Source organism: Bombina bombina, chromosome 1 (genome assembly GCF_027579735.1).
Source record: "Bombina bombina isolate aBomBom1 chromosome 1, aBomBom1.pri, whole genome shotgun sequence".
NCBI lineage: Eukaryota > Metazoa > Chordata > Amphibia > Anura > Bombinatoridae > Bombina > Bombina bombina.
Window position 1 is genome coordinate 47,954,367 of NC_069499.1, and position 12,527 is coordinate 47,966,893.

Genomic DNA, 12,527 nt, shown 5'->3' on the forward strand with positions numbered 1-12,527 from the left:
ACTTGAGAGAAGGAAGCAGGCAGTGTAGCGAAGTTCGAACAACACTGATTGTTTGTGTTAAAATGAGTCGGGATGGTTTTGCAGAAAGACTCTTCCTGCATCTCCGGACTCTAACTTTCATTCAAGCCCTCACTGAGAGACATACAGGATTAAAAATCCCGTCCCATGTCGAAGAGTACTACCCTCCATAAGAGACTAAAACAAACTTCTGACACTTCTCTGCCAACCTCCTGGGACGAAAGGCAAAGAATGACTGGGGGATGAGGGAAGTGGGGAGGAGTATTTAAGCCTTTAGCTTTTGTGTATTTGCCTCCTCCTGGTGGCCAGGTTCTTATTTCCCAAAAGTAATGAATGCAGCTGTGGACTCTTTCCATTTATGAAGAAAATACCTAACTTTCCAGCTTAGCTTGACCTATGTGAAAGCACAGAGATTGGCCTTAACCTACAGCAAAAACTGCTGCACAAAGTCTTTATTGTATAGCAGAAGTTCTTTTGTTTGGTGAAAAAAACAAGCAGCACCTTATTTTCAATTTGTTTCAGAGCAAACAGCTGTGGTTCATAAGAGTTGTACATACAGTATAACAGCACACATTCACACACACAAACACACGCCACACGTCTACGGTGAATAAAGGCATAACTGCTGGTATTATCTCTCAAGAAGAAGAGAATTAAGGGGACTAATGTGTTTTGCAGAAGGTCAGGCTAATATGCAGTAACATAATTCAACACTATGGGCGCCCAGTTCTTAAAAGCTTGCTGGTATGAAGAGAAATCATCAGCTTATTTTACTGAGCGTTATTTTATACAGCAAGTGTCTCTCCTCCTCACCTAAAGCATATTAGCGATCCCCTTAATGAGATGCACAGTTACCAAGCTTAACAAATAATACTGTTGTGGCATCTTATAGAACCATGTCAGACCAGAGAGGTTTAGATAATTGGGCCCTATGACAAGTGTGTGCTTTCTCCAGTAGCAACATAAGATAATGCAGCACACTTAACGCCAGTTTTCATAGATCTAAACCAATAACTTATGGTACAGAGATATAGTAACAAACGTGGAGCATTTTACTATTAATAAGTGAGACAGATAATTATAAGTCACAGTGTAATGAAACATACTTTTCATACCTATGACTTGATACTGTTCTCTTCCCTTTGTGAGTTGCTGATTTACTGCCTGAAGACGCTGTTGCAGTTGTGACACTGTCTGGCCTTTAAACTTGGAAACATCTTTTCTTTTCTTTCCTCTCCATCCTGAAAAGGAAAACACATTAGGCTTACTGAAGAGTTTTGCTGGGGAAGTTATATCTAGGGAAAGAGCACTTGGAACCAGCACACAATTATCACTCACCGTTTCAGAAGAGATACCACTATTTTCTATGACAGTAGCATCCCCCCGCAGCTTTAAGGATTTCTAACTGAATGATATCCAGAGATTTTTGGGGCCTGAAAAAGGAGTTACAGAATTAGGCAGAAAAATTAACTAATCAAGAGAAATTAACTAATCAAGAGAAAAAAACTAAAAAGAAAGTGAAAAGAACACAACATAAGATGAAACACTTTATACAGTAACAAAGCAGGTGTGCCGACTTCTGGGTATGTGTGCCAGCGAATATGCAGTAAAAGCGACATTACCTTTTAGCTCAATGACAATTAAAAGGAAGTATTGTAGACAAAAAACAGAATTTATGTTTACCTGATAAATTACTTTCTCCAACGGTGTGTCCGGTCCCACGGCGTCATCCTTACTTGTGGGATATTCTCCTCCCCAACAGGAAATGGCAAAGAGCCCAGCAAAGCTGGTCACATGATCCCTCCTAGGCTCCGCCTTCCCCCAGTCATTCGACCGACGTAAAGGAGGAATATTTGCATAGGAGAAAACCATATGATACCGGTGGTGACTGTAGTTAAAGAAAATAAATTATCAGACCTGATTAAAAAAAACCAGGGCGGGCCGTGGACCGGACACACCGTTGGAGAAAGTAATTTATCAGGTAAACATAAATTCTGTTTTCTCCAACATAGGTGTGTCCGGTCCACGGCGTCATCCTTACTTGTGGGAACCAATACCAAAGCTTTAGGACACGGATGAAGGGAGGGAGCAAATCAGGTCACCTAGATGGAAGGCACCACGGCTTGCAAAACCTTTCTCCCAAAAATAGCCTCAGAAGAAGCAAAAGTATCAAACTTGTAAAATTTAGTAAAAGTGTGCAGTGAAGACCAAGTCGCTGCCTTACATATCTGATCAACAGAAGCCTCGTTCTTGAAGGCCCATGTGGAAGCCACAGCCCTAGTGGAATGAGCTGTGATTCTTTCAGGAGGCTGCCGTCCGGCAGTCTCGTAAGCCAATCTGATGAAGCTTTTAATCCAAAAAGAGAGAGAGGTAGAAGTTGCTTTTTGACCTCTCCTTTTACCAGAATAAACAACAAACAAGGAAGATGTTTGTCTAAAATCCTTTGTAGCATCTAAATAGAATTTTAGAGCGCGAACAACATCCAAATTGTGCAACAAACGTTCCTTCTTCGAAACTGGATTCGGACACAAAGAAGGCACGACTATCTCCTGGTTAATGGTTTTGTTAGAGAAACAACTTTCGGAAGAAAACCAGGTTTAGTACGTAAAACTACCTTATCTGCATGGAACACCAGATAAGGAGGAGAAACACTGCAGAGCAGATAATTCTGAAACTCTTCTAGCAGAAGAAATTGCAACCAAAAACAAAACTTTCCAAGATAATAACTTAATATCAACGGAATGTAAGGGTTCAAACGGAACCCCCTGAAGAACTGAAAGAACTAAATTGAGACTCCAAGGAGGAGTCAAAGGTTTGTAAACAGGCTTGATTCTAACCAGAGCCTGAACAAAGGCTTGAACATCTGGCACAGCTGCCAGCTTTTTGTGAAGTAACACAGACAAGGCAGAAATCTGTCCCTTCAAGGAACTTGCAGATAATCCTTTTTCCAAACCTTCTTGAAGAAAGGATAGAATCTTAGGAATTTTTACCTTGTCCCAAAGGGAATCCTTTAGATTCACACCAACAGATATATTTTTTTCCATATTTTGTGGTAATTTCTTCTAGTTACAGGCTTTCTGGCTGAACAAGAGTATCAATGACAGAATCTGAGAACCCTCGCTTTGATAAGATCAAGCGTTCAATCTCCAAGCAGTCAGTTGGAGTGAGACCAGATTCGGATGTTCGAAACGGACCTTGAACAAGAAGGTCTCGTCTCAAAGGTAGCTTCCATGGTGGAGCCGATGACATATTCACCAGGTCTGCATACCAAGTCCTGCGTGGCCACGCAGGAGCTATCAAGATCACCGATGCCCTCTCCTGATTGATCCTGGCTACCAGCCTGGGGATGAGAGGAAACGGCGGGAATACATAAGCTAGTTTGAAGGTCCAAGGTGCTACTAGTGCATCTACTAGAGTCGCCTTGGGATCCCTGGATCTGGACCCGTAGCAAGGAACCTTGAAGTTCTGACGAGAGGCCATCAGATCCATGTCTGGAATGCCCCACAATTGAGTAATGTGGGCAAAGATGTCCGGATGGAGTTCCCACTCCCCCGGATGAAATGTCTGACGACTCAGAAAATCCGCTTCCCAATTTTCCACTCCTGGGATGTGGATTGCAGACAAGTGGCAGGAGTGAGTCTCCGCCCATTGAATGATTTTTGGTCACTTCTTCCATCGCCAGGGAACTCCTTGTTCCCCCCTGATGGTTGATGTACGCAACAGTCGTCATGTTGTCTGATTGAAACCGTATGAACTTGGCCTTTGCTAGCTGAGGCCAAGCCTTGAGAGCATTGAATATCGCTCTCAGTTCCAGAATATTTATCGGGAGAAGAGATTCTCCCGAGACCAAAGACCCTGAGCTTTCAGGGGTCCCCAGACCGCGCCCCAGCCCACCAGACTGGCGTCGGTCTGTGACAATGACCCACCTCTGGTCTGCGAAGGCTCATCCCCTGTGACAGGTTGTCCAGGGACAGCCCACCAACGGAGTGAATCTCTGGTCCTCTGATCTACTTGTATCGTCGGAGACAAGTCTGTATAGTCCCCATTCCACTGACTGAGCATGCACAGTTGTAATGGTCTTAGATGAATTCCGCGCAAAGGAACTATGTCCATTGCCGCTACCATCAAACCTATTACTTCCATGCACTGCGCTATGGAAGGGGAAGAGGAACAGAATGAAGTATTTGACAAGAGTTTTAGAAGTTTTTGATTTTCTGGCCTCTGTCAGGAAAAATCCTCATTTCTAAGGAGTCTAATATTGTTCCCAAAGAAGGGAACCCTTGTTGACGGAGATAGAGAACTTTTTTTCTACGTTCACTTTCCACCCGTGAGAACTGAGAAAGGCCAGGACAATGTCCGTGGTGAGCCTTTTGTTTGAGGAAGGGGACTGACGGCTTGAATCAGAATGTCGGTCCAAGTAAGGTACTACTGCAATGCCCCTTGGTCTTAGCACCGCTAGAAAGGGACCCTAGTACCTTTGTGAAAATTCTTGGAGCAGTGGCTAATCGCGAACGGAGAGTGCCACAAACTGGTAATGCTTTGTCCAGGAATGCGAACCTTAGGAACCGATATATGTTCCTTGTGGATAGGAATATGTAGATACGCATCCTTTAAATCCACCGTGGTCATGAATTGACCTTCCTGGATGGAAGGAAGAATTGTTCGAATGGTTTCCATTTTGAACGATGGAACCTTGAGAAACTTGTTTAGGATCTTGAGATCTAAGATTGGTCTGAATGTTCCCTCTTTTTTGGGAACTACGAACAGATTGGAGTAGAACCCCATCCCTTGTTCTCCTAATGGAACAGGATGAATCACTCCCATTTTTAACAGGTCTTCTACACAATGTAAGAATGCCTGTTCTTTTATGTGGTCTGAAGACAATTGAGACCTGTGGAACCTCCCCCTTGGGGGAGGCCCCTTGAATTCCAGAAGATAACCTTGGGAGACTATTTCTAGTGCCCAAGGATCCAGAACATCTCTTGCCCAAGCCTGAGCGAAGAGAGAGAGTCTGCCCCCCACCAGATCCGGTCCCGGATCGGGGGCCAACATCTCATGCTGTCTTGGTAGTAGTGGCATGTTTCTTGGCCTGCTTTCCTTTGTTCCAGCCTTGCATTGGTACCTCCAGGCTGGCTTGGCTTGAGAAGTATATACCCTCTTGCTTAGAGGACGTAGCACTTGGGGCTGGTCCTGTTCTTCTGCGAAAAGGGACGAAAATTAGGTTTATTTTTGGCCTTGAAAGACCTATCCTGAGGAAGGGCGTGGCCCCTTGCCGCCCAGTGATTATCAGAGATAATCTCTTTCAAGTCAGGGCCAAACAGCGTTTTCCCCCTTGAAAGGAATGTTAAGCAATTTGTTTCTGGAAGACGCATCCGGCTGACCAAGATTTTAGCCAAAGCGCTCTGCCGCGCACAATAGCAAACCAGAATTTTTCGCCGCTAACACTAGCCAATTGCAAAGTGGCGTTCTAGGGGTGAAAGAATTAGCCAATTTGAGAGCATGAATTCCTGTCCATAATCTCCTCATAAGAAGAAGGAATTATTATTGAGCGCCTTTTCTAGTTCATCGAACCAGAAACACGCTGCTGGTAGGTGACAGGAACAATGCATGAAATTGGTTGTAGAAGGTAACCTTGCTGAACAAACATCTTTAAGCAAACCTTCTAATTTTTATCCATAGGATCTTTGAAAGCACAACTATCTTCTATAGGTTTAGTGGGTGCGTTTTTTCAGAGTAGAAACCGCCCCCTCGACCTTGGGGACTGTCTTCCATAAGTCCTTTCTGGGGGTCGACCATAGGAAACATATTTTTTAAATATGGGGGGATGGACGAAAGGTATACCGGGCCTTTCCCATTCTTTATTTACAATGTCCCGCCACCCCGCTTGGGTATAGGAAAAGCTGTCGGGGGGCCCCCGGGGACCTCTAGGAACTTGTCCATTTTACATAGTTTCTCTGGAGATGACCAAATTCTCACAATCATCCAGAGTAGATAACACCTCCTTAAGCAGAGCGCCGGAGATGTTCCAATTTTAATTTAAATGTAATCACATCAGGTTCAGCATGTTGAGAAATTTTCCCTGAATCTGAAATTTCTCCCTCAGGACAAAAACCTCCCTGGCCCCGCTCAGACTGGTGTAGGGGGCACTTCAGAACCAATATCATCAGCGTCCTCATGCTCTTCAGTATTTTCTAAAACAGAGCAGTCTCGCTTTCAGCTGATAAGTGGGCATTTTGGCTAAAAAGTTTTTGATAGAATTATCCATTACAGCCGTTAATTGTTGGCATAGTAAGGAGTATTTGGCGCACTAGATGTACTAGGGGCCTCCTGTGTGGGCAAGACTGGGTGTAGACGAAGGGAGGGGATGATGCAGTACCATGCTTACTCCCCTCACTTGAGGGGAATCATCTTGGGCATCATTTTCTCTAAATTTTGTGTCACATAAATCACATCTATTTAAAAATAGAAGGAACCTTGGCTTCCCACATTCGAGAACACAGTCTATCTTGTAGTTCAGACATGTTAAACAGGCATAGAACTTGATAACAAAGGTACAAAAAAAACGTTTTAAAAATAAACCGTTACTGTCACTTTAAATTTTAAACTGAACACACTTTATTACTGCAATTGTGAAAAAGTATGAAGGAATTGTTCAAAATTCACCAAAAATTTCACCACAGTGTCTTAAAGCCGTTAAAAGTATTGCACACCAAATTTGGAAGCTTTAACCCTTAAAATAACGGAACCGGAGCCGTTTTTATATTTAACCCCTTTACAGTCCCTGGTATCTGCTTTGCTGAGAGACCCAACCAAGCCCAAAGGGGAATACGATACCAAATGACGCCTTCAGAAAGTCTTTCTATGTATTCAGAGCTCCTCACACATGCATCTGCATGTCATGCTTCCCAAAAACAAGTGCGCAATAGAGGGCGCGAAAATGAGAGCTCTGCCTATGATTAGGGAAAGCCCCTAGTAGAATAAGGTGTCCAGTACAGTGCCTGGCCGGTTATTTTTAATTCCCAAGATTAAAATAATTCCTCAAGGCTATGGAGTATAAAATATGCTTATATATAAATCGATTTAGCCCAGAAAATGTCTACAGTCTTAAAAGCCCTTGTGAAGCCCTTTTTTTTCTTTCTGTAATAAAAAATGGCTTACCGGATCCCATAGGGAAAATGACAGCTTCCAGCATTACATCGTCTTGTTAGAATGTGTCATACCTCAAGCAGCAAAAGTCTGCTCACTGTTCCCCCAACTGAAGTTAATTCCTCTCAACAGTCCTTGTGGTGGAACAGCCATCGATTTTAGTAACGGTTGCTAAATCATTTTCCTCTTACAAACAGAAATCTTCATCTCTTTTTCTGTTTTCAGAGTAAATAGTACATACCAGCACTATTTTAAAATAACAAACTCTTGATTGAATAATAAAAACTACAGTTAAAAACACTAAAAAACTCTAAGCCATCTCCGTGGAGGAGTGTTGCCTGTTACAACGGCAAAGAGAATGACTGGGGGAAGGCGGAGCCTAGGAGGGGATCAAGTGACCAGCTTTGCTGGGCTCTTTGCCATTTCCTGTTGGGGAGGAGAATATCCCACAAGGTAAGGATGACGCCGTGGGACCCGGGACACACCTATGTTGGAGAAATACTTTACACACAATAAATATAATTATATCACAATGACAAAAGGGAAAATAATTAAACAACTTTTAATCACAAAAAAATTTAAACAAGTAAAAAACAAAATGGTTTGCTTACCTGATAAATTATTTTCTTTCGAGAGTGATGATGGTCCACTAGTCCTCCATAACATAAGGGATATATTTCCAGCCACTAGGAAGATGTCAAGAACCCATATCAGAGCTTAAAATCCCTTCCACCGTATCTCTAGTTTAAGGCATAGCCGAGTTAGAAGATAGGGAAACATATAGTTAGGTAAAGTACAATGCAGGGGTCTGTAGAAGTGTCATTAGAAACAGTTGAAAGTGGGGCGGGGGGCCCCGTTGACCATCATCATTTCTGAAAGAAAATAAACAGGAAAGCATAAATTTTGTTTTCTTTCGTAAAGATGATGATGATCCACAGGTCCTCCATAGACATATGGGATCAATACCCAAGCCGATGGTCTATGTTACAGGAAGGGTGGGGATGATTTATTCTGGCAGTTCTTATTTAGCTGAGCACTGCGGGCCTGAAGGACTTTCCTAACCAAAAGCTGCTTGCAAATAAACAACACATCAAAGCGAAAAACTCTGAAAAAAAGTATGCAGAGAAAATGTGTTGCGAGCTTTGCAAATCTGCTCTAAGTATGCACAATTTTAGGAAACACATAAAGTTGAAACTGCTCTTGTAGAAGAGCTTAAATACATCTAGGAGGTGACTGTTCCACCTTCAAGTAAGGCCTGTGGTGAATTACTTATTTGAGCAAAGAGGCCAGACGCTACCTTAAGTAGCTTTCTGCCCCTTACAGTCCCAGAGTAGTTTAGTAGCTTGGGAAATAGAACTTCAAAGTGTTGGGCTACGTCAAGATTATGTTAGAGCCGCTAGTCAGAGGTTAGCAGGACCTGAACACATTAAGGAACAGCCATTTCTTGAGTTGGCATTTTCCTTAAAAACTACCTTAAGAGAAAAATCATAGTTTAGCACAAACTATAGTCTTCTCCTTGTGAATAATTAGAAATGGAGATCACATGATAAGGTTAACAACTCAAAAACTTTTCTTGCTGAAGAGAATGCTAATAGTAAGAGAGTACTTTCCAAGATAAAATTACATATCAATGGAATGCATTAGCTCAAAAAAACCTTGTCATGCACAGAAAAGTAGAATTCAGATTCCAGGGTGGGAGAAATAGGATATCACAATTGGGCTATTAGTAACAAGACATCTGGACAAAGAGGTCTGATCCTCAGGGAAATTTAGGCGCAACTTCCTATGAAAAAGAATGGATAAGTAAGCAGAAATGTTGATCTATTAGAAAAAAGCGGACAGAACCCTTGCCAAGTGCCATCCCTTAGGAAAAATTAAAAGAAGTCTAGGAATCCTAAGGGAATAACAAGAAAACCTTCTAGAACACCACCATTAAAAATATGCCATCCAGAGAACACGTCATCTGGTCTAGAGTACTATAGATGGTATGGTCTAGAGTTATCGTTGTTTAATACTTGTACTCTGTTCCTCTTTCTTACTAAGAGTGTACTTTATACACACTGTTATTTTGTTTATCTGCAAATACCTGTTGTAATATTTCTGCTCACAGCCTCAATAAAAATATATTAGAAAAAAAAAAAAAAAAAAAAAAAAGAAATATGCCATCCAAATCCATTAGATACATTATTTGTGTTACAGGCTCTCTCTGCCTGCATCACACGAGCTTCTTGATAAAGCCCAGAAGGGTAAACGCGTTGAGAGTGGTGACCTGCTACTCTCTACTAAACTTCATTTACTACTGTCACAAAGCTGTGTGACCCTGCAACTTTAAACTTTATCTCCTGACCCTGCAAGTTAAAATCTACCTTTGGTAAGCTTCAGGGAATACGGGTTGTTTACTGCTAAACACTGACCAAGAGATTTCTTCAAGACCTTAAGAAGTCATGAGGGAACCAGATGAAAACAATATTTGGGGCTATAAGAAGAAAGGAGAAACAAAAGAAAAATGATAACTAGCATCACCAGAACGGAACATCACCCCTGACCTCTGAATCAAAGAGAAGGTCAGGTGACTTAACAGAGAGCACCAGGAACAAGACAGTCTGTGAATCCCTCACAGTGAGAAATATCAGCGGTTGCAAACCAGGACAGATTAAGGTACCTCTACACTAAGTTTGCAGTACGTTTTTAAAACACGCAAACTGAACTTAAAGACTTAAGGTATCATCTGTTAAATTAACCATTTCCATTAACCACGGATTGCTTTGGCACCTAAATCAGAATATTGGCTGTTTTTTGCCTTTTTAACTATCCAGCACACCTGAGCCAATTATATGTCCAAGGGAAGTAACTGTGTAACTTTATAACTGTATTTGTTACTGAAGAACTGTAAAGCTGGTAGGACTGATAGCATTGTGCCTTTTAAATATTCAATTCACCATATTATCTTAGAAATTTGTTGCTTGCCATATGGTTATCTATAGAATTAATTCCTTTATACCTGGAATTCCTAGGATTATATGGTTCTAGTCTGTTTTTATAAGTGTTGTAGTAAGGGAGACGTCCCTTTATTAATTAGGATAAGCATTTGCTGTTGTTTTTATGTGTTATAAGAATTTTTAAATAAAATAGATTGTATAAAACATAAATTAGATTGGTATCATCATTTCCTAGCTTTTTTTAGCGCTGCTAAATAAACCCCATTTTTTCTTCATACCCTGACCTTATGCCAGGGATATCCCCGTTCCTCACACCAGGCCAAGTAGGTCCTCCACACCTTGTGGTAGATGCATCGAGTGACCGGCTTCCTGGCCTGAACGAGTGTCAATCACTTTTTCCGAAAATCCTCTCTTGGCTAAGACTAGCCGTTCAATCTCCACACAGTCAGCTTCAGAGAATCGAATAATGTTAGCATCACAGATGAACGAATGCGCTAACCTTAAGGCCTTGATTCGTTCTAGAATCTTATCGAGGGGAGTCTCCACCTCGTCCATTGTTCATAGAGCGTCACACCAGTAGGTAGCCGCACCAGCCACCGCAGCAACTGCCGCCGCTGGTTGGAAAATGAACCCCTGTGAGTTGGAACATCTTCCACAACATGGACTCCATCTTTTTATCCATGGGTTCCTTGAAAGAGGAGCTATCCTCTAGCAGAACAGTCGTTCTCTTAGCGAGCGTGGAGATAGCACCATACACCTTAGGGATGGTTCCCCACAGTTCAAGCTGCGCGTCCGGAACGGGGTAAAGCTTTTTAAAGGAAGAAGAGGGGGAAAAGGACGAACCAAGTTTCTCCCATTCATTCTTAATAATGTTAGCCATCTTGACTGGAACCGGGAAGGCCTGGGGAACTACCCTGTCCTCATAAACCCTATCCAGTTTAGGGATTGAAGGTTCCTCCAGCAGCTTCAGTTCCGGAACCTCCAACGTAGCAAGCACCTCTTTCAGCAGAAAGCGCAAATGCTCCATCCTAAATTTAAAATCGTGTTCCTCCGCAGATGGAGGCCTAGAAGTAGCCAATTCCGACCCAGAAGCAACATCCTCCGATAACTCGGAGTTGTCCTCCTCAGCGGATAATCTGTCCTGTGACGAAAGGCAAAGAATGACTGGGGGATGTGGGGAATGGGGGAGGTATTTAAGCCTTTGGCTGGGGTGTCTTTGCCTCCTCCTGGTGGCCAGGTTCTTAATTCCCACAAGTAATGAACTCTCCTCCCATTAAGATGGAAAAGTGCTTGTTTCCATGTTTAAGATGCTCATGCTGTAGCAATATGATTAAGGAGTCTGTTTTACCACCCCACTACGGGGAAAAAATATTCCATCAGGGGTTATAATACTTGTCAAAACCAATTCATCATTTACATGGATAAATGCCTTGTTCGAGGAGCTATGTGGGTGAGACAACAAGTAGTATCCGTGATAGAATAATAGCACATAAATAATATCAGAACTAAGAATAATTTAGCTCCAGTAGCACACCATTTCTTAAAGATGGGTCATGCAATTGATCAGTTGAGATTTCAAATGATTGATTTTTTCCCCAAGCCCCGCAGAGGCGGTGATATGGAGTCTATATGGAAACAACATGAATAATTTTGGATTCATAAGTTAGGAACACTTGAACCCTTAGGGTTAAATATAAATTGGGATGTTTCAGTTTCTCTTTGACTTCTTTTGAAATGCCTTTAAACATTTAGAGTGTGATTAATGTGTATAATATTTTCTTTTTTATGATGTGAGGCTGATAATGCTCCTTGTCAAATGAGGTGTAGGAAAATTATTTAAGATTATTTGAGGCTATTTATTCTTTGGAAATGTATAAGAAGGATGTGAAAACTTATTTAAGATTTGAGGATATTTATTCTTTGGAAATGGCACTAAAGGGTTAACATATGTTGCACACTAGTGGTGCTAATGTATAAATAGATGATAATCAGTCTGTGTAATATAGCATGATTAAGAGAGAGCAATCCCAAAACGTTGCTTTCTGTAACCTGTGCGTTAATAAATCCTTTTTGCTGCCACTTTTTTTTTACTGTTCGTGCTACAGTTTGCTGGGGTATTGAGTGGTTTCCCTGTGTGGCTAGCATTTCCTTGAGAGCTGGACTGATTTCTTGGCTTGAACTCTTCAAAAAACCCTTACTGTCCACCAGCCAGCGTGCATCAGAACAGACTGGCAAAGGAAGGATGTCCGAAGTGTCAGACTTTGGGTCCCCAAGAAAAAAGATTGATGGAAAATTCAAAGCAATCCATATGCCAAATGTAAATAATTCTTTGACCACTGATGTAGCAAGCTATTAAAGGGGTCACAAGAGAAAATGGGGCAAAATAAAACTTGTAAAGCAGCAACCATAAGTCCCACGGCCACC

The 12,527-nt window shown here is 41.9% G+C and overlaps 1 protein-coding gene across 1 annotated transcript in view; it reads right to left on the minus strand.

Moving 5' to 3' along the window:
• Nucleotides 1–1,159: 1,159 nt before the first annotated feature.
• KTN1 (kinectin 1) overlaps nt 1,160–12,527 on the minus strand; it is a 394,527-nt gene continuing 383,159 nt past the window's right edge. Inside the window, 2 exon segments of the mRNA XM_053697334.1 lie at nt 1,160–1,259; nt 1,357–1,449. Coding sequence (XP_053553309.1) covers nt 1,376–1,449 — 74 coding nt within the window. The 3' untranslated portion in view covers nt 1,160–1,259; nt 1,357–1,375.